This window comes from Vipera ursinii (genome assembly GCF_947247035.1).
Source record: "Vipera ursinii genome assembly, chromosome: 2".
NCBI classification, from domain to species: domain Eukaryota; kingdom Metazoa; phylum Chordata; class Lepidosauria; order Squamata; family Viperidae; genus Vipera; species Vipera ursinii.
The window spans coordinates 253,183,921-253,207,000 of record NC_139513.1 but is presented as its reverse complement, the minus strand read 5'-3'; the positions used below and the strand labels follow the sequence as shown (position 1 = coordinate 253,207,000).

General features: G+C 40.2%; 1 protein-coding gene across 1 annotated transcript in view; it reads right to left on the bottom strand.

Moving 5' to 3' along the window:
- The window catches only part of MCTP1 (multiple C2 and transmembrane domain containing 1), a gene marked incomplete at both ends in the record, with an annotated part of 162,850 nt that extends 141,344 nt beyond the window's left edge, over nt 1-21,506 (bottom strand). The window contains one exon of the mRNA XM_083353508.1: nt 20,766-21,506. Within this exon, the coding sequence (XP_083209634.1) occupies nt 20,766-21,506 (741 nt within the window). The remainder of the gene's footprint in view (nt 1-20,765) is intronic.
- Nucleotides 21,507-23,080: the final 1,574 nt, after the last annotated feature.

Sequence of the window (23,080 nt, the reverse complement as noted above, 5' to 3'; positions counted from 1 at the left end):
AAATAATATTTGATACACACAGAATATAAGAAATTGTTGGCTATTGGAGGATCGTGGATAACTTTCTGGTGGGTGAAACTAAGAAGTTATAAAACTTTAATCAGCAGAAGATGCATAAGTAGACTTTAGGTATTGCAAACATCTCATCATTATTGTAGAGCAGACATGTCAAACACAAGGCCCGGGGGCCGGATGCGGCCCGCAAAGTGGTTTCATGTGGCCTGCGAAGCCATCCTGGAAACAGTGAGGAAACGGCCCCCACTGCCTTGGCCCTGGCCCAGAGACCCTCCTTCTGCCAGAGACCCTCAGATCTGTCCCACTCCTGCCCAGGCCCCCATAGGCACCCTTGATGCAAATGATGTAGAGCTGGCCATGCCCACCAAGTAGGCCAGACATGTCAAACACAAGGCCCAGGGGCCAGATCCGGCCCGCGAAGTGGTTTCATGTGGCCCACGAAGCCATCCTGGAAACAGTGAGGGAACGTCCCCCACTGCCTTGGCCCTGGCCCAGAGACCCTCCTTCTGCCAGAGACCCTCAGATCTGTCCCACTCCTGCCTGGGCCCCCATAGGCACCCTTGATGCAAACGATGTAGAGCTGGCCATGCCCACCCAGTAGGCCATACGTACTCTAGCCACGCCCACCAAGTAGGCCACGCCCACCCTGGCCATACCCACCCGGCCCCTTGAGGGCAACCGCAATGCTGATGCGGCCCTCAATGAAATTGAGTTTGACACTCCTGAAGTAGGCCATACGCACTCTAGCCACGCCCACCCAGTAGGCCACACCCACCCTGACCATACCCACCTGGCCCCAAGGGCAACCGCAATGCTGATGCGGCCCTCAGTGAAATTGTGTTTGACACCCCTGTTGTAGAGTCATCAATAACTCCTCGTCTCTGTCCAGGCTAAGACTAACTTTTACTTTTAACTTGTGAAGTTCTTTATGAATTAAAGCAACTAAATTCGAAGGCTATAGTTTTCTATATTTTCCTACTCATGCTCCACAAACAAAAGACCTGCCAAAAACAGTCTTCACATTCAGTAGAGATATCATGTTCAACTAGCTACGAGCAAGGTTTTTATTGATTAACTAACAATTCTGGAATGCCTTTCCTGTGAGTTCTTCAGGTATCTATGTTATTGATTTTTCAGGCCCAACGGATTTTTAAAATCTCAGTCTATTCAACTTTCCATAGCTCTTATTGATCATCTTTATTTTAAAGTTGCATCTTGGAGATAAGTTCAACCTAGTAGCTATTATAAATTCTTTTTATAATTTGTTACTATTTTTAAGCTATGTTGTAAATACTTTTATATATTAGATTTGAATTATACATTTCATTCTGTGGTTTCCATGGGAGCCTTATTAGATGAATAAATGAATACAATTGAATGAAAGGGACCTATAAGCTATTATACTACACTAAGCTAATATTATATTATATACATATAACTTGGGAATGTTTTTTAAAAACAGAATATATCTATAATAAATAAAACAAATCCATGAGCATTTGCACACATCATACTTGAGATTTTTTTAAAAAATATGAACCCAAATTAATCATTGATCAACTGAAATTAAATTAAGTATAATATACAAGACTACATTGTACTGTCAGACTTTAATGACTGCCTCAGAAACAATGAGTAGTGAACAGGAAAGATGATTCAATAATTGCAACCTATGTATGTTATGTGCTATTCAAGGTACTGCCACATGTAAAACCCTTCATGGTCCAGAGCCTGAATATAGTGGGAACACCTTCTCCCAATGTCTTCTGCCTGCTTGACAAGATCCAATAAGATAAGTTTCTACCTGTACCCTCATTTAGAGACTGTGATCCATACTTGCCAAAGAACACCTTTCAAATTGTTGCCTCCCTCCTGTGAAACAGTATGCCTCCAGATATTTGAGTGGCCTAGCTCCTTCCTGACTTTTAGAAGTTGGTTGTTTTTATTAGGTCTGGGAAGCAGAGTTGCTGAGATTGCTTCTCTTACTTTGGTAGTCATGGTTAAATAATGTGTGATTTTTAGACTTATTTGATTATGCATTGACATATGTATGTAATATTGACTTTTTTTCTATTTTTCTCATCTTAACCAGACAAATGGATTTGGGGTAATTTATTCAGAGTTGACTGAATGGGGCAGGGTTGTTCTTTTTTCTGGTGCCATCAAGTCAATGTTGAATCTTGGCAACTGCCTAAATGAGTCCCTGCATTGCCTACTTCTCAGGGCTGAGTTTGTGGTCCAAGGTTACCTGCTGGTTTTGTGCTAAAGGTGGAATTAGAACTCCTGGTCTCCCAGTTTCTAGTCAGATGCCTTAACCACTATACCGAACTGGCTCTATAAGCTGTTCAAATAAAAAAAATATTTTTCTATCCATGCTACAATACTACAAAAAAATTCAAATCACAACAAAGTCTCAGAGCAATGAAAGAAAACTATAAAGTCATTTGCATTAAGTAGATTTTAAAGTACTATAGTAGTTTATAGTACTCAGTTCCAGAATACAGTAATAATACAATAAAACTACCACAGTACAAGCTTCCCCCTTTTGTACTGGTGTTGTGATGTAAGGGGTGGAATTTGTGTCATATTTTAATACATCCCGCTTCCCAGTGATTGTGCAGCTCAGGCTGTGTGACAAAAATCCAGATAACCAGTAAATATATATTTTTAATTATATAAATAAATAAATATATAAATAAAATTATATAAATAAAAGATTAACAAGATGAGAGTTCCGGCACCTTTTTTTTTTAAGAAAAAAAGCACTGATGTAAGCTATCACCACTACTGAGAGAAGAGTTTATCTGAGAATCATAAGGAGTCAGTGGACGATTTTCAATACGGTTGACATTCCTTCCAGGGTTCAGTAAATTCAATTACCTCCTGGTGCTACTAACTAGATCTCTCAGCTATCTTCAATGCTATATAGATCAGGGGTCTCCAAATTTGGCAACTTTTAAGACTTATGGGTTTCAGTTCTTAGAATTCATTCCCCAGTCAGCATGGTTACTTGGGAAATTCGGGGAGTTGAAGTCCACAAGTCTTAAAGTTGCAAAATATGGGCCCCCCTGACCTAGATCACAGCATCCCTCAGCATTCCTTTTGGAGATGGAAGTAGGGGCTATGATGTTGCAATTCTTCTTCTTCTGGGGACTGTTTCACTGTGGTGGAAGAAAGGGATTGAACCCTAAGGCTCTCCTCAGTGGAGTGCCCTGGGGGAGGGGCATCTGCTTGTCTGAGCTAAAAGGTCTCTGTGCAGATCTTGAGCTCTTACAGCAAAATGCAATACAGAAAAAAGACATGCCAGGGAGCAAACTTTGGAACATAATTACTATATACGATTACAAATGATTGTAAGTGTGAAAAACGGTCATAAGTCACTTTTTTTCAGTGACGTTGTAACTTTGAATAAACAAACAATTTTAAATCAAGGACTACCTGTAGTGTTACTATAGAACAGGAGTGGGGAACTATGGCTTTTTTATGACTTGTGGACTGACCATGCTGGCTCAGGAATTCTGGGAGTTGAAGTCCACAAGTCATAAAGGGGCCATAGCTGTAGATGCTTCATGAAAATAAGTAACACCAGCTGCCTGCAATTAGTGCAGGTTCGAGTCCCACCAGGCTCAAGGTTGACTCAGCCTTCCATCCTTCTGAGGTAGGTGAAATGAGGACCCAGATTGTTGGGGGCAATAAGCTGACTTTGTAAAAATGCCGCTTGGGGGGGGGGGGAGAAAGCCCTAATAAGCAGGCATATACATAGAATGAAGGCTATTGCTAAGCACATTGATTTGTGCTTTTTAGATTGTAAGCCGCCCTGAGTCTTCAGAGAAGGGCGGGATATAAATGGGATTAAATAAATAAATAAATAAAGTGCAAGACTACAGAAATCACATACACTGAAAAGATTGCACCAAATACTGTATAATAATGCAACTAATTCTGCACTGAGGAAAACAATTATTCATTCTATTTAGCATTTTATTCAGCTGTGAAAACAAAAGATAAGGAGGGCCCAGGATTTATTGCATATAAATCCATTATTTAAACTGAATTTGCTATTTAAGCTTGTACAAGATTTCCCCTGCAAAACTGTTTAATTAGGCAAACCAATATTAATCATGAAAGAAGATAATGCTGAATCAACCTATTTTTTTTAACAAACTCTCTGAAAACTCATGGTTTTGCCAGAATGTTATTTGTTCCTTTATCCCCCATGCAATTTAATTTAATTTCATATAAATTAAGCAAGCAACATTTTATAAAGAAAAGGTAAACCCAGTGAAATGAAGACTTTGTGATGAAAACCAAGTGCATAATTTTCAAGAACAAACGAGAATCTGTGCAGAGACCCGCTGAATTAGACTCTTAGCCCATCTAGTCCAGCAGTTTGTTCTCACAATAGTCAGCCAAGTGCACAAGGACATCCACTGGTCCACTCTCAGCAGATGGCCTCTGTCAAAGGCAGTCAATGGCTATCAGAGCTAATAGCCATGATTCCCTGATTTTCTTTTTTTTTATTGAAAAGTTTTAACATACAATTTTCCTTTAAAACCCCCCTCCCACTCCCTTCTCCCCCCCTACCTCTCCCCCCTCCCCCCCTCCCCCCCCCCGACTTCCCAGAGCTAAATACAAGGTACCGGTATATATATAAAAAGCAATCATAAACAATCATATACTAACAACTATAAACTCTAAAATCCATCACTCTCTAGCTTATATAGGATAAAACAAGCCTTAATTCCCTGATTTTCTTGAATTGTGCGATCCTTTTCTGAAACCAGGCAAACTAATAGCCAAACCACATCTTGTGGTAGTAAATTCTAAAGTTTAATTATGTGTAGTGTTATCCATTGCCACAATTGTTTCACCTAAAACAGACATGTCAAACACAAGGCCCGGGGGCCGGATCCGGCCCGCAAAGTGGTTTCATGTGGCCCACGAACCCATCCTGGAAACAGTGAGGGAACGGCCCCCACTGCCTTGGCCCTGGCCCAGAGACCCTCCTCCTGCCAGAGACCCTCAGATCTGTCCCACTCCTGCCCAGGCCCCCATAGGCACCCTTGATGCGAATGATGTAGAGCTGGCCATGCCCACCCAGTAGGCCACACCCACTCTAGCCACGCCCACCCAGTAGGCTACGCCCACCCTGGCCGTACCCATGCGGCCCCTTGAGGGCAACCGCAATGCTGATGTGGCCCTCAATGAAATTGAGTTTGACACCCCTGACCTAAAAAGTTCATTAGACATTATACAAATATACAATATACAAACATATCTTTTACAGGTTCCTTCCTCCCTCCCTCCCGTTTTCTCCTTCCTTTTCCTTTTCCTTTTTGAATCAGTGCTTCCTCCTGGAGAGTACCTGGACATGTCCCTGAAGTTTCCTTGACCAGATTCTGGAAGTGGTTTCCCATTGCCTTCTTCTGAAAGCTGAGTGTGTATGACTAGCCCAAGGTCACCCAGTTGGCTTTCCCACCTAAAAGAGACATAGAACTCTAGACCAGCACTTTAACCACTAGTTTCTGTATTTTATCTTTTTCTGTAATTGGCATCCTCTATCTGCAGTGACAGTCACGTTTTATCTTATTTCAGATAAAATACTTCGTGTTCTCAGGCTTTTCTTTATGGGAGCCAAATGTACAAACGTTTTGTACAAAATTTCCCTCTTTCTTTCTCATAATAAAGCAAAGATGTTTCCGTGCACAAAGATATGAATGGTAATCTGTTTCTGGACATCTGAACATCTCTAAAGCATATGACTGATTATCTTAATGAATGCGTTTTTACATCCAGTAACTTCCAAATATTTCCAAAACAAATCAAAATTAACACCAGGCTTCTGAATGTGCTTAATATTTAATGCAAAGGAAAGTTATCTTTTTTCATGATTTTTTTTAGAAGTAGCATGTATTCATAATTTTTGATTCAATCGTCACATCAAAGCAGGGAAAATAGGAATAGAGGTGTTTTTTTAAAAAAGCAAATCTTAATACATGTATTGCATTACCAAGACACTGTATGTGTATCTAACATATGTGGTCTTACCAAGGCATTATAATTATCAGAATAGTTATATTTAGAAATGATTGGAAGACAATTATATCATTCCCTTTCTTTCTTATAAAAAATATGTATGGAAGATCAATTTCTGATTCAGAGTTCAAAACAGTTCTGGTTTTGTTTCAATTTTTTGGGGGGGCCTTTCAAGTGATTATACTTTGACTTCATAGCACTGTTTTGAACAGTGTTCTGAAAATGATTTTTCTTTAACTGTTCTGTTCAAATAACCTACTGTAAATTTACTTGTTAATATTTTGACTGCAATGAATTCCATATCAATTTTAACTTGCATTTGTTGCATTAATGCAAATCATGAGACTATGAAGTGTTTACATGAAGATAACCATCTACATTACGTGACTGATATCTGATCACTGTCAAGAAAACAATATTAATCTTCCTTATGATATCGTTCGTATGGACTGACGTTTTCTACAATATTCCCTTTGCTCCAGAAAGCATTTAAACTAGGAACTGTAATCAAACACCTTAATTCTTTTCTAAGAACCAGCTTTTAAATAAATCTTCCTGGTTGATGGGTATTTGCTTAAAAAAAATCAAATTGTTTCATTTACAATGAAGTGCATTTATGGCAAGGCAAGGAAATTAAGGACAAGATAAATTTCACTGTTTTTTTTTTTCATTTGTAGGCTGCCCAATTCCTAAACAACTTTGGGCAGCTTATAATTAAAACCCAAGTTATTAAAAGACAATACAACAGATCAGAAGAGCAAAATATCACAGACATACAATCAAGCTAAAATAAAATATACTGAACCAAACTGAAAGGGGCTCACCATCAACCTATCCCAAGGCCCGGAAGAACCACCTTCAACTATTCCTTGAACATAAGGATGGGAGTCATACAAAACTCAGGGGAAGGATCATTCCAGAAGGCAGGAATTGCAACACTGCAGGGATGCTTCTTGGGCCCTGCAAGATAGCAATCTTTAATTGAAAGGGCCTAGAGCCGTGGTGGCAAACCATGGCACACGTGCCACAGGTGGCACGCAGAGCCCTCTCTGTGGGCACGCGTGCTGTCAGCTGGGTTTTATAAAACCTTTTCACTTTAGGCCTCCGCTGCCATGTGCAAAAAAAAAGGTTCAATCAATCAATTTCAAATTCTCATGGGGAAAAAAAAGATCTCGCAAAGTTGGAACTGATTAATTGAACTTTTTAGTCCCACCTAGTCTGCCGTTGCCACCACAGCCATGCCTACCCAATGGGCCACGCCCACCCGGCACCTGACGATACATAAGTGGGTTTTGGGTTGCAGTTTGAGCACTCGGTCTCTAAAAGGTTCGCCATCGCTGGCCTAGAGTGTACTCCCCAACTGTACCAAACCGAATGGGGCAGAGATAAAAATAAATAGTAGCTAAGCTACTCGGGGCTTATGTCAGGAAATGCATTAAAGGTAACAGCACTTTGAACTGCATCCAGAAGCCAAATGGACACCAGTGAAATTTATGAACCAGCAGAGAGTCACATGGATGTACAGGTAGTCTTTGACTTGTAACCATTTGTTGAGTGACCATTTGAAGTTGAAATGCCACTGAAAAAAAGTGACTTATGGCAACTCTCCGCATTTACAACACACCGTCTATAGGTTACAGGCTCAAAATTTGGGCAGTTAGTAATCAATGTGTATTTACAATGGTTTCAGGATTACGTGATTGCCATTGGTGACCTTTCCAGAAAGTAAAGTCAATGGGGGAAGCTGGATTTGCTTAATAACAGTGTCATTCACTTAACTGAAGTGATTCACTTAAAAAATGTGACAATAAACATAGTAAAATTGGGCATGATTCACTTAACAACTGCCTTGATTAGCAACAGAAATTCTAATCGCAATTGTGATTGTAAATCAAGGGCTATCTGTAAAGCAAGGTCCCAATCACTGCCATTTCTGGAACAGCTGCAACTTCTGGCTGGTCTTCAAGGATAGCCCCATGTAGAATGTGTTACAGTAATCCAATTGTGAAATTAGTAGGGTATGAGTGACTGCCTGAAGGGCTTCTCAGTCCAGGAAAGGGTGCATCTGCTACACAAGATGTATCAGTGCAAAGGCCTCTTGGCCACAACTGCCATCTGCTTTATAAGCAGGAGCTAAGAGTCCAAGCGAACCCCAGACTGTACACAAGTCTTGAACTGGGAAATGTGACTGTGCTGAGAGTCAATGATTGGATAGATTTGGATCTGAGGTGACCCAGACAAACAGAATTAGTGAAGAATAAAAGGGCAATTGGGGCTCAGAATGTGAAACAGTTTCTTTGAAGTGTCAAAATGAAGGCGGGAGGATGGCATGATAGAATAGGGAAAAACTGAAAGAAACAAGAATGAAAGCAGAATGACTGAAAGAAAAGAAAGTACAGCTCACATATGGAAAAGAGGCAAGATTAATCTTGCAGCAGAGTACCGGTAAATGGAAAGTGGAAATAAGGAAAGAGGCTGGCTTGGAACACAGCAACAAGAACTATGTTACACAGTTTCATTGAAGGGTTGAACTGATGTCAATGCAGAGCATGAGAAGGACCTTATTCAACAGCTTACTTGAATCCTTATTAGTCCAAGAACCTAGCTTTAATACAAAATGTGTGTTAAACTGGGGACATAAACATCTTGCATATATTATCATGAAATATGGTGTGGCTCGCCCCTTGGCTGGCTTCAAAAGAAAGATCAGAATAATTAATGGCAGTCATGAAAATAAATGCTATTAGCCTTGATGGTGACTGCTTTTGAAGGCCATCTGCTGGCAGACGAGTGGGCTTCCTTGTTCAGATGGTTGGCCAATATGCGAATAAACTGCTGGAATAGAGGGGCTAATGGTCTAATCCAGCAGGGTGATCTAGAAGGATTCTTATGCTTAATATTGGGTAATATTATATCAGATGTATGATGTATGATGCAAACAGGACTACATATCCGAAAATTAATGCACCAAGGCTTAAATAGTTGTATTTGCCAGAAAAAGCGAGTAAACAATTGCACATTCCACATAAATTGTGAAAAATTGACCAAATGGATGAATTTGTGTTACCTTGGTAGAACATTTACTAAAGATGCTAAAACTGGAAACAACATATGCATATGCTGGTAGAGTGTTAGTGAAAAGTACATCGTCTATTGTGAAGAATTAAATATTTTCCAAACAAGTGAAATTGGTTGTATACACAAGCATGCCTCTGCCTGCTTTTTATAAAGATGTGGAAGTTGGCTATGTCAGAAAAAGCATTCTTAACTAAATACAGAGGAAATAGGTTATCTAAGGAATGGGGATGGGATAATTAGAAATTGTGTGTGATAAAACAATATACAGTATGATAGGGACAAGAATGAATGGTACATGAACGAATATGAACTAAATACAAAAGCGAAATGACCAATATGAAAGAAGTACATCAAGGAGGTTTGGTCATACTGAATGAATGAATGAATGAATGAAAATCTCATAGATCATTCTATTTATGAATGTATGTATGTAGGAGATCAAAAGGAAGGTCAAAAAGAAGGCGACTAATTTAGTTGGTTAGTTTATTAATTGCTCACCTTTTTATTTTTACAAATAACTCAAGGCAGTGGAACATATCCAACAAACCTTCCTTTTCCTATTTTCCCCACAACAACCACCTTGTGAAGAGTTGGGCTGAGAGACAGTAACTGGCCCATAGTCTCCCAGCTAGCTTTCATGGCTAAGGCAGGATTTGAACTGTCTTGCTTTCTAACCTAGACCAAACTGACTCTCCGGTTTGTTGCTGAAGTTGGATGAAGTTGAGGATAATGAATATAAAAAAAGAGAAGTGAGTAATTTAAGCAACAAAGGCAATATACATATAGGAGTCTGGAGTAAATAAAAGCAAGGACGGCATAAAAGGATTTGTGTTGCTTCTTTCCACTATTGCAGTCCTAACATGGGAATCATTCCATCAGGCTTCATTTAATACTATTTGTTCATCTACAGTAAAATTGAAGCTCCTCTTATTTTTCATTCTGAGCATTAATGCGTATACAATAAAAGCGGTAAACTTTATGAGTAAGTATGCTGTGATCTTTTAGTTCCTTGACTGATTTAACGGCTATAATGTCTCTATACCTAAAAGATCAGAATCCTATAAACACATGGTGTTCCCTGTGACACTCTATGGAAGCAAAAGTTGGACTTGGAAGACACAATATAGGAAACGTATTGACATTTTTGAACTTTGATATTTGAGAACACTCCTGAGCAGTGCTTTTTTTGTAAAAGAAAAAAGTGCCGGAACTCACACATGCCATACAACCCACCTTGCCTACCCTACAAGGTTCCATTCAAAAAAGGTGCTGGAACTCCATTCTGAGCGTTCTATGAGAAAAAAAGCCCTGCTCCTGAGAATTCAATGAAAGAAAACAAGCATCAAACAAATCAATCCACTTGAAGCACAAATGAACAGGCTCCCATTATCCAACTGGAATACATTATGCAAAGCTTTAGATGGGAAAGGTGGAAGGAAAGGAAAGAACAACTAACAGCAAGGTGATAAACTTAGTTACAGCAGTAATAAATGCAGCTTTGGAAAAATTGATGGTTCCAGTTTTCTCCATCATGGAGAAAATCTATGTGTTTGTTAAAGTTGACAATGACTTGATGGGCCATAATCAATCAATTAATCATCAATCAATGCTTTGATTTTTTTCCCCCAATGACTGCTTTAACAGGTTTCACTGACTAATACTTCCATCTCCCTTCATGATCTGCAGATTTTTATTTATTGTCCTTTTTTTCTACCCCAACCACTCCCATCAACCAGTTCATAATTAAGCACAGCTTGCTATCCTTAGTAGCCAAAATATAGTTAACTAGCTATGCCTGATCACTATTGAGATGCATATCATCATAAATCCAACATCAGGAAATATAATATTTTAATTAAAAATCATACCAGATGCTTTTTCTACTGAACTGAGTAAGTTCAAGAGGATGTTTTAGTGCAAATTGCTAGACATGAGCCAAGAACCTAAGCTTTAAATTGCAGCCTGTCAGACTTAGGATGAAAAAAAAAATAGAAAAATCTGTTCAACAGCATCTGGCTAGAGACTGTTATCCTAATTACACTGCTGTTAGAAATCAGCATGATATTATTAAAGATATCAGGATTCAAATATATTTACAATGGGAAGCTCCTTAGACTAAAAGAAAGACATACATGAAAAATAAACTAGGACTTTTTAACCAAATAATCAGAAAACATATGCAGTTTTTACATGCAATGTAAATGTACAACTGCTACTGAAATTTTCATCTGGGCATACATTTGATTTGAATGGCTGAGTGGATCTGTGATTGGTTGCTGATAAAAAAACAGGAGTGGGAGGTTGGGATTACATGAAAGAGATTTCTTGGTGACATTCAGGCTGCACACAGAAGAACATTTCAGTAACAGTTCTACAACTGTATTTATAGCATACTTGTTCTTATAGTAAGAGTAGACTTCAAATATTTTTAGTAATGATATGACACATCATTCCCATATGAGCCACTGTTCTCTCTGCAAATATTTGACATGCAAAAGGTAACATTTCTATTACCTTTGTCATTCTAATCTTACATAATCACATATTATTCTGAATTTAGGCATCTGTCTTTGATGCTACATGCTTTTTTAGAAAAAACAATTATGTGTAAAATTAATTAGGGAACAAATCTTGTTTCTTAAAATCCAGGTTTTTGACAAGTACTCTGGACAAATATATGCTTTCTATTTACTTAGCATATTTTATTTTACTTCATTTTATTTTTAATTTTTAAATTTAATTTATTTAGCTATTTTAGCTTTGTATCTGGGCTGATTCAACAGCTGTAACTCTATAATATAACCTTTGATTTGAAAAAAGCATGAAGGGGAAGCTACAAAACTTACATGCATTTTTATCTGAACCGAGTTAGATGCATGGAACTCTATCAGTGCTGTGTTGAAATCTATCATAATAAAGTGATCCATGCACAATTTTTTCACTATATACGGAAGGGTTATCATTTCAGTCAATGATATTTCAGTCAATCACTTCAGTCAATGATATTCTAGAAATCTAATTCAAATGCTACAATTAAGAGATCATGGGTCAAAAAATTCTAATTACGGTACTGTTTTGCTCTAGATATACGGGTACCAGATACTCTTTCTAATTCCTCTACTAATGATCACAGGTATTTTTAGGGTAATGTTGATCTGTTTTGCTATTATTGTCCTGCCGTCTTATTGATATCGTATATATTTTATGCACAACTGTTGAGCTGTGAATTACATCACAAAATGCAATCAATCGGACATACTTTCTAAAATAGGGAAAATATTATGCATTTCTAGGAGCCGCTATACAAAAGCTTTCCTTTTTTCTTTTTCCAAAGAAGATTTTTCTAAAGATTGCTAAACATTTCAGCTCAGCTCTATCATTGGAATTTGTGTTAAACAAATTCCATTCAACTCCATTCAAAATTGATGTGATTTTTAAGAGCCAAGAATTCTTAAGGGAAAAAAAACAAAGTTAACTCATTTAAGTTTTGAGAAATCGCCTATCACCACCAGTCTGTTTGCAATGTTAGCACATGCATACAGATTGTACTGTGAAAAAATACATCACCATATTGTCTTTTATGAGAAATCTGGTTCAAAGTTTCACCCATGGCAGTTATTTTTATATCTATCCATACTAATAACTCTGTTGTCTACACTCCCTAAGTCCTTGAATTTGTCAATCCTATCCTGTTTATTATAAAGTCTCACTAGTATTAACAGATCTTACTTCCAAGTAACTTTTAAAACACATGTTTATAAAGTTTCAACACCTAAGACTGAATCTGTATTTTGTTATTGCTATCTTGGTGTTCTGATTTTGCCTATGTTGAAATTTTACACAATTTTATTGCTTTTACTGGATTTTGTTTCCCACCTCAAGTTCATGATCATAATAAAAACCAATTACAAATTTACAACTACACAGAAAATAAACAAACCCACTCCGTATCAAAATGTGTGTCAGTAACAATAGAATTCTGTGCTACAGAATGGAAGAGCAACAATATAATGCTCTGTCACTGTTTTTTCTTTCTCAAAAATACATCCTTTTCATTCATTGCTAATGAACCTATCTAACATGAATATATTCCAGAAAGAAAATAAGTACTTTCTTGTATATTAGTTATGTGCAGAATATCAAGTTTGATTACCCTAGTACAGGGGTAGGCAACCTCGGCTCTTTTATGACTCATGGACTTCAACTCCCAGAATTCCTGAGTCAGCTATGCTGACTCAGGAATTCTGGGAGTTGAAGTCCATGAGTCATAAAAGAGCCGAGGTTGCCTACCCCTGCCCTAGTGGGAGAATTCAGTTCCAAGTTTATCTGCTCATATGAAATGAATAGCACATCTGTACTGTAATTACTGTTTGTGAGTAAGCCTATTTATAACTGCAACATTTTGCATGCAACAGCAAATTGAAAAGGAACCCTGAAAATAGACTGTAAAAATTGTTATGTTCAAGTTGTTTCATAGATTTGTCTTGTTATTCATGCTGATTAAAATTGATACAGAAAAAGAAAGCCAATCATATAGTAAAATTTTTATTTGGCAAAGTTATTTATTAAATTTATATAGCTGCCCATCTCCCTACCATGACCCTGGGCAACTTACAAAGTTAAAAATCCAGAAAATACAAAATTTGCCAAACATAACCACAAAAATAATTAAAAATGAAACTACTGAAATCATAAAAACATGAACAACAGAAGAGCACCATTCATCTTCCTAAAAATACATCCACTTAGCAGGCTCTCCATCAACCTCGCCAGATCTGTATGCCAAATGACAAAACCATGTTTTCTGGTTCTTCCATCAGTCTTATGCAAGACTATGCATGCAATGTCTCCTGCAAATTTAGCTTCTTATTCCAAGATAGCATTATTTTCTGCAGAGCTTCACTTACCTCTTTTAAATTGGTAACCCCCATATTCCCTTATCTTTCAGCTTAAAAAAAAGCCCAAGTTCAAAGATGAGGGGGGTGGTTATATTTGGTGTTTCAATTACCAAGATAAAATCCAAATATACTAAACAAAAATATAAGGAAAGGGTTGCCCCATCTTCCAAATTTAATTTAAAGAGGCCAGCCACTCTCTTAACTTCATATTAAAATTAAGAAAGTTACTAGTCTCTAAATATGAGGACAATGAAGTTGAATGATGGGTAGAATATACTTTAAGTTATATCATTTAATTATTTAAATTTTAAATAACTAAAGGTCCAACTGTATGACCGACCAATCCATTGCAAGCACATTTGGTTGCTAATATTCAAAAAGGGGCAAAATTGAAAATGCCTCTCCCAATTAGGGTTCTTTATCTGCTGCTTAGAAGAGCACCTTTTTCTGCTGCACTAAGTCTGTGAAATATACTTCTTTTGAAACTGTATTTCTCCTTTGCAAAAGAGGAGACTTTTAACAGCTAACTTTACCATTCATTTCAATTTTAAAAAAATCTTTTCTATATATTTTAATTACTCATTATGTTTACTGTCCAATCAAGTAGAAAGGCATATTTAAAAACAATAAATAATGAATTTAAAATACCACTCCATTAAACTTTGAACTCAAAAGAACTAGAGCTCACCAAACCAATTGCTTCAACTTTGAAATCTGTAGTCCTAGTTTCTAAAAACAATTATTAATGAAGAAAGTCAAATTATGCGATTTGTGTCCATTTTTATTTGACCTTTTATTTAATTTGCATCATTTTTATAGAAGTTGTATAATTATGTCCTTTCACAAATGGTAAAAATAATTATTTGAAAATATTGAAAGTGAAGTGTTACTCTATAAATTCAATTTTTATTCTTGATGCATGTTATTTCATGTATGTTGCTCCCATATTCCATGCGTAGTTATATTACTGGGTTTTATCCCATGTTATATATTATACCTGTTACTATGTAGTGTCAAAAACAGAACAATTTAGAGTTCCTTTCCCCTTATAATTATCATCCAAAGTCTCTTAATTTATAGCCATGTAATTAATATCATCTTTGTACACCTATTAAAACTGAGTAAATTACATATGTAACAGACTTGCAATTCTCTCAACCTTTTTATTACTTTAGAGAACTAATACTTGAAATTCAACTCCCATTGCTTTGACAATGCCTACAAAACTTTCAACAAAGACTTGCAAAATGTTTATGCATTCAGCTATCAAGTTATCTCCACAAAAATAAAAAGTGCACAAATGCAGTTGCTATAATTGATTTTTGTAACCACACAGGTATTAGGAAAAAGCAAAAGGGCTAATAAATTATGTTTGAGAGAATGAGGAATTTTAAAAAAACGGCAATGCAACTAGTTGTTGTTGTTGTTAGCTGCGAAGTCATGTCCGACCCATTGCGACCCTATGGACAACGTTCCTCCAGGCCTTCCTGTCCTCTACCATCTTCTGGAGTCCATTAAAGCTCACGCCTACTGCTTCAGTGACTCCATCCAGCCACCTCATTCTCTGTCGTCCCCTTCTTCTATTGCCCTCAATCTTTCCCAGCATTAGGCTCTTCTCCAGTGAGTCCTTCCTTCTCATTAGGTGGCCAAAGTATTTGAGTTTTAGCTTCAGGATCTGGCCTTCTAAAGAGCAGACAGGGTTGATCTCCTCTAGGACTGACCGGTTTGATCGCCTTGCAGTCCGAGGGACTCACAAGAGTCTTCTCCAGCACCACAGTTCAAAGGCCTCAATTCTTTGGTGCTCAGCCTTTTTTACGGTCCAACTTTCACTGCCATACATTGCAACTGGGAAGACCATAGCCTTGACTATACGCACTTTTGTTGACAGGGTGATATCTCTGCTTTTTAGTGTGCTGTCTAGATTTGCCATGGCTTTCCTCCCAAGGAGCAAGCGTCTTTTAATTTCTTGGCTGCAGTCCCCATCTGCAGTGATCTTGGAGCCCAGGAAAATAAAATCTGTCACTATCTCCATTTCTTCCCCATCTATTTGCCAGGAATTGAGAGGGCCGGATGCCATGATCTTGGTTTTCTTAATGTTTAGTTTCAACCCAAGTTTTGCACTCTCCTTCTTCACTTGCCACAAGAGGCTCTTTAGTTCCTCTTCACTTTCTGCCATTAGAGTGGTATCATCTGCATATCTTAGGTTGTTGATATTTCTTCTGGCAATCTCAATTCCAACTTTTGATTCATCTAGCCCTGCCTTTCTCATGATGTGCTCTGCATATAAGTTAAATAAGAAGGGTGACAGTATACAGCCTTGCCGGACTCCTTTCCCAATTTTGAACCAATCCGTGGTTCCGTGTCCAGTTCTCACTGTTGCTTCTTGGCCCACATATAGGTTTCTCAAGAGACAAATAAGATGGTCTGGTACGCCCATCTCTTTAAGAACTTGCCACAGTTTGTTATGATCCACACAATCAAAGGCTTTAGCATAGTCAATGAAGCAGAAGTAGATGTTTTTCTGGAACTCTCTAGCTTTCTCCATGATCCAGCATATGTTAGCAATTTGATCTCTAGTTCCTCTGCCTCTTCGAAATCCTGCCTGTACTTCTGGTAGTTCTCGATCCACATACTGCTGGTAGTACTAGTACCATTTATTTAAAAAGTATACCTTTATCATACAATGTCAAGGCAGTCTTATGCTGCTGTCTCATTTGACTCTTTTTTGCCATCCATCTTATAGGTCCAGCTTTTTAAAAAAATGCTAAAACCTTGGACATTTGCTTTCTTTTTAATTATACCAAGTAGGCTAAATCAAGTAATGCAGAGAAATATGGTTGTAAACTATACATGGCTAGATCCACAAATAAAACTTAATTCTTAAAGGGTAACAACATAAACAAAACAATGCCACAAAGTATAGCTATAACCTTATTTATGTCTACAGGCGGGTGCTCTGCAATCAACTGGGCTCACTTCCAAGACAATGTGCTAAGAAATAGGGCATGACTAATCATGCTGTCAGAAAGGAACCTTGCAGCTACCATCCAAAGTCTTCCAACAACCCTGGGCACTGCTACATTATCAGTAATAAATATGTAGATTTAAGGTTGTAAGGATGAAGTACATTCATCTGAAATACAGTTTATCCGAGGGCATCTACAGATTTAAATTTTACTTAGGCAATTTGTTAGCACTTACATAAAAATACTTTGCCGCACTCTGAACAACACTGAGACTACGTCTGCACATTTCGCAGAGGCATGGATTTGATTTGGCTCAGGTATTATATAAACCTATTTTCTTTATTCGGTGCTTGTCTTATGAACAGTCTAGGAATGCTGACTGAAGACTGGCACAGATTGCCCAATCATTTCCAGCTGGGCCTTTTCACCAGCAAGGGCAACTAAACTAAGCAACTAAGATGGATTTCCATCTTGTTGCTTCCAAATAAGTTAAAAATCAATACCCAGTCAAGAAACCTAAACGTTCAGCTGTAGTTCGATCGCGAAGGGCAAGACAAAATGTCTATACAGGTAGTCCTCAACCTACAGCCACAACTGACCCCAAAATTTATGTTGCTAAGTGAGAAATTTGTGACAACTTTTCTTGCCGCAATTGTTAAGTGAATCACTGCAGTTGTTAAATTAGTAACATGGTTGTTAAGTGAATCTGGTTATCCCAATGACTTTGCTTGTAGAAGTTGCAAAAGATGATCACATGACCCTGAGACACTGTAATTGTCATACATGTCAGTTAGTTGTGAAGCATCTGTGGGAAGTCAGCCCCCCTCCCAGAGAAAGAAATATTTTTGGAAATATTTAAAAGGCAGAATATATTTCCCTAAAGGATTTTAAAAGCAGAAACCAACCCTGCCCCCAAGTCTCTCTGTCCCAAACAGAAACCAAGTCTGCAGAATTGCAGATGAGATAATCTTGTCAAAAAGACTGGAGTCAGGAAACTAGGATTAGGAAGAAAGATCCCTAGAATCAAGACAAAAAATCTAAGAGTCATCAGCCACAACCCCAGGGAAGCAGGATTGACCTTTCGGACATAATAGGATTAACCCACCACCATCAGAATACCAGAAAGACACACTCAGACTCAGGTCAAACTACCGGTATATGACACAGGAAATACAAAGCCTCAAACAGGAACAGGAAACAACCTCAAGAGCCCCAGAGAGTATATAAACCCACTCCCTACATGTGCTCTTTTTCTTTTCTTCCAGAGCCATCTTTCTGTCTGGCTCTCCTCTTCAATAAACTGCAACCTTCTTTCTAAAGCAGTCGCCATGTTTATTCCCAGCTTGGACTGAACCATGATTAAGACTTTTCCTTCAACCCATCCAAATGTAAATCACGGGACCACGGGGATGCTACAATGGTCATAAATGTGAAAAAGTCATAAGTCACTTTTTTCAGTGCTGCTGTAACTTTGAACTGTCATTAAGTGAACTGTTGTAAGTTGAGGACTACCTGTACTTAGATTACAAAGCAACAGAAAATTATGCTTTCTGATGGCTACTTTAGATACTACACTGCTGGGGGGGGGGGAATCAATTGAAGCGTGTGCCAAGAATTCTAGGTGTGCAATGTTTCATCTCACTCACAGGAAACATGAGCATGCTAAGTCACCTGTAAACTACCACTGGTTCTTTGGATAGATCATATTTTTATTTTTTTATTTTAATCCCATTTATATCCCGCCCTTCTCCGAAGACTCAGGGCGGCTTACAATCTAAAAAGCACAAATCAATGTGCTTAGCAATAGCCTTCATTCTATGTATATGCCTGCTTATTAGGGCTTTCGCCCCCCCCCCCCAAGCGGCATTATTACAAAGTCAGCTTATTGCCCCCAACAATCTGGGTCCTCATTTTACCTACCTCGGAAGGATATATGGCATACTACCACACACTCTGGCTAAATAAGGGAGCTTTTACAAATATTTCACAAATTCTAAAACGTTATTTACCTAATCACTTCCCTTAAATGTTACATACACAAACCAAGTACATACTCTTATTAGACTATAGATTATATCTTTGCCAAGGTTGAATTTTTGAACCTTTTTAAAACTTAAAGTAGAGCAAATTGTACATCCTACATATAAGGACTATCATGCTTGACAGGTATAAGGTCACCATTCAGTTGTTGTATCAGTCAACCAAGACACCCCAGGGGAAACTCACAGGCAGCAACTGTAACACACTGGTAAAATGCCTCTTATATTAAACGCAGTAAAACCATTGGTAGCCTTTTCTCTATATCAGGTAGAAAACCTGGATCTGTGTGGAATGTCTTATGGAACCAGGAGTGAAATAACAAACATACAAATCCTTCCCTTTGCGTTAGAAAAAGTAAATGACAGCTGCTCATCAGTTTTCTTGAAGTGTATAATTCAGAGGAGGGCAGGAAGAACAGAAAGAACAGGAAAGTTAACACAACTTATTTGGGGGCAGTCTTGTAATATAGTTGCAGTTCACAACATTTTTAAGGGACAGTCAACAAACTGATTTTCTATTAGGAACTCTATATTTTCTCAATACAGGTAGTCTTTAACTTACAACAGTTCATTTAGTGACCATTTAAGATTACAACAGCACTGAAAATATTGACATGACAGTTTTTCACACTTACTGCACCATCCCCACGGTCACATGATCAAAATTCAGATGCTTGACAACTGACTCATATTTATGAGAGTTGCAAGCTCCTGGGATTACGTGATCACCTTTTGTGACCTGACAGGCAAAGCCAAAGAGGAAGCCAGATTCACCGAACAACCATATTACTAACTTAAGAACTGCAGTGATTCACTGGTAATGGTGTTCAAGGCCCTACATGGCATGGGTCCAGAGTACCTCAGGGATCACCTGCTGCCGGCATCAACTTCCGTCCGCCCTGTGCATTCCCACAGAGAGGGCCTCCTCAGGGTGCCACCGGTCAGAGAATGTTGTCTGGTGGCCCCCAGGGGGAGGGCCTTCTCTGTGGGCGCCCCGGATTTATGGAATCGGTTGCCGGTCGAGCTCCGGATGGCGCCCAACCTTCGCTCCTTCCGACGGGATCTGAAGACGCACTTATTCGAACAAGCCGGCCTGGCCTGATGGGGGGATGGGTTTGGGATTTTATTGTTGTTTTTTAATATATGTATTTACTGTTTTAGTTTGGGCATTGTATTTAATTCTTTTTTAACTTTTGTATTTTTGTATTTTTATATATTTGCCCTGTTCACCGCCCTGAGTCCTTCGGGAGAAGGGCGGTATATAAATAAAATTATTATTATTATTATTATTATTATTATTATTATTATTATTATTATTATTATTATTATTATTATTATTATTATTATTATTAACAACAGTGGCAAGAAAAGATGTAAAATTGGACAAAATTCACTTAACAAATGTTTCACTTAGCAACAGAAATTTTGGGCTTAATTGTGGTTGTAAGTCGAGGACCAGCTGTACTACTTCCATCTTTTTTTTCTTAGCATCCCATTCCTCTTCCCACCCACCCACCCACCCAACCCCGCCCCTGCCCCCACAAAAGACTTGGGGAAACAACTATTCTCTGTCAGCAACTTTAAGAAGTTGTGGGCACTTTCATTCCCAGAATTCCCCAGCCAGCCTGGTCCACACATCTCAAACCTGCTGAGACTGAGCTAAAGGAAACCAGATAACTGCTTCAACAACCCCACCCACCCCCGCTGCAAAAGAAACACCGTAAAGCACCTGCCTGTAATATCTTCGAAGAACGAGGGCTCCCCGCCGGGCTGCCGCTGCCCTCCGGCCCTTTGGCTTTGCCCTTGGCGGACGAATCTTGAAGCAACTGCTCCAGACAGGCGGTGCTGCCGGGCAGAGAAGAGCTCTTCTGATGGGACAGGTGAGCCCCGAGTCGGGGCTGCTGCTGCTGCGGAGGCTCCCCCCGCGCCTCGGCTCGGAGGGCTCCATCCCCGCCTAGCCTGTCCTTTTCTGGGGTAGCCGCCGAGGGGAGCGGCGAGGAAGAGGCGGCCGGCTCGTCGGGCCCCCGGCCGGGCCGCTGACCCCCTTTGCCTTGGGGATGGGGAAGGAGATGCTCGCGGAGGCGGCGCAGCGCAGAGCCGGCCTCGGCGCTCCCGGCCTCCAGGGGCTCGGCCGAAGAGCAGCACAAGTTGGGCTGAGACGACGAGAAGACGCGGTCCAGCACGTGCTTTCGACGCCTCAACCCGGCCCATCTGGCGGCGCCGCCGCCGCCGCCCGTTAACAAGTCTGCCTTGGCCGGCTGCTCCATGGCGTGGCTCCGAGGAAGCGACGGCGAGGTCTCCGCACTGCGGCGTTCGGCTCCCGCTTTGCCGCTGCCTTTGCCTTTGCCTTTGCCTCCCAGCTGCAGGCTCCTCCACAGGCGGCTCTGGAAGGACGACGGCGGCGGCGGCGGCTCCCCCTCGCCGGCCTTGCTCCCTGTTGCTGGTGCCGCTCCGGGCTCCTTGGCTGCTGCCATTCTCTTCTCCCCGCCTCCCTCCCTTCTCCTCCTCCGCCTCCGCCTCCTCCTTTTCCACCAAACCAGCCGCCCGTGGCCGCTGCAAGCGCGGAGGCAGGAAGAGCAGCCGCGCACGGCGGCGGCGGCGGCGACTTCAGCCCAGTCGGCCCGAGGCAAGGGGCTGCACTTGTTCCCTATCGCAGCTGGCGGCCGCTTCAAGGGCTGGGCGGCCGGAGGGCTCCCGCTCTCGGTGCGTCGGCCGCGACGAAGAGATGAGCCGCGGCGTGGAGCATGGCAGGAAGAGTAAAAAAAAAAAACGCGACCGAAGTTTCGGTCCGCCGCGCCTGACTTTTTCCTCTTCGAGGAGGTCGCCTGTCTCCACCGGCCGCGCAGACTCGCTTTGCAGGGGAAGGGTGGGGCAGAATAAAAACGATGACCGTGTGGCGGCGTTAAAAATCCTTCCTCCACCCCACCCACCCCCACGTAAAAAGAACAGGACCGGAGTAAGTAGTATAGCGCAGCGTTTCCCAACCTTAGGAACTTGAAGATGCGTGGACTTCAACTCCCAGAATTCCCCAGCCAGCATAGCTGGCTGGGGAATTCTGGGAGTTGAAGTCCACGCATCTTCAAGTTCCTAAGGTTGGGAAACGCTGGTATAGCGTATTAAGAAAATAGGCAGAGCTAAACGTCATCGGTGTGGAAGAACGGTGCTTTGCGGTGTAAGTTCGGAGTTGTACGACTTGGCAAAAGTTCCTCTTCGAGTTGTTTGCGCGCTTCAGAAGAAGGCTGCTTCTTGCGCCGTCTCCGTTATCGGAGGTTGGCGAGCCTGTTTTTAGCAGCAGCCGCACGAAAAAGGGCTGCTGAGTTTTTGCCCAAACCAGTCCCTTAAGATTTGGAAGCCGTGATGTTCTTCTTCTGCCTGGGCTTCGTTTGCCTTCGATCTTTCCTTCGAGGATTAAATGGAGTGTACCGTATTTTTCTGGGGGTCCCATCGCATATCCGAAATATTCTAACGTTAGTTTTTTAATTGTTTTGATGACTTCCCTTGGCTTTCCCAGGCGGCGGTAGAAAATTAAAGGTAAATGCAGCGTGCGTCAACCTGACTGTGAAACCTTATCTTTAGGTTTTCGTTTAGTCCAGGGGTCTTCAAACTTGGCCCTTTTATGACTTGTGGACTTCAATTCCCAGAATTCCTCAGCCAGCTTGTCTGGCTGAGGAATTCTGGGAGTTGAAGTCCACAAGTCATAAAAGGGCCAAGTTTGAAGACCCCTGGTTTAGTCGGTAGCGCTCATCACCCTTGCAGCATTTACACAACTTTGTCATGACCAATTTGTTGAAGCAATTACCTGAGTTCGGAGAACACATGGTTAACCCATTACCTAATCACACAGGTTGTGTCCCAACACACTGCTCAATATGAAATGGTTGCCTTGTTTGTGGTCATGTATGTCATACAAACCCAATGTCCAAGAAGGCCTATTAGGGATGGATGCTACCTCATAATACCAACGTGTAGATATAAAAAGTTTATCCTGGCATTATGCTGATGAGGCTAGAACTGAGTAGGAGGTCAAATTCTGCCCCTCTAGCATCAA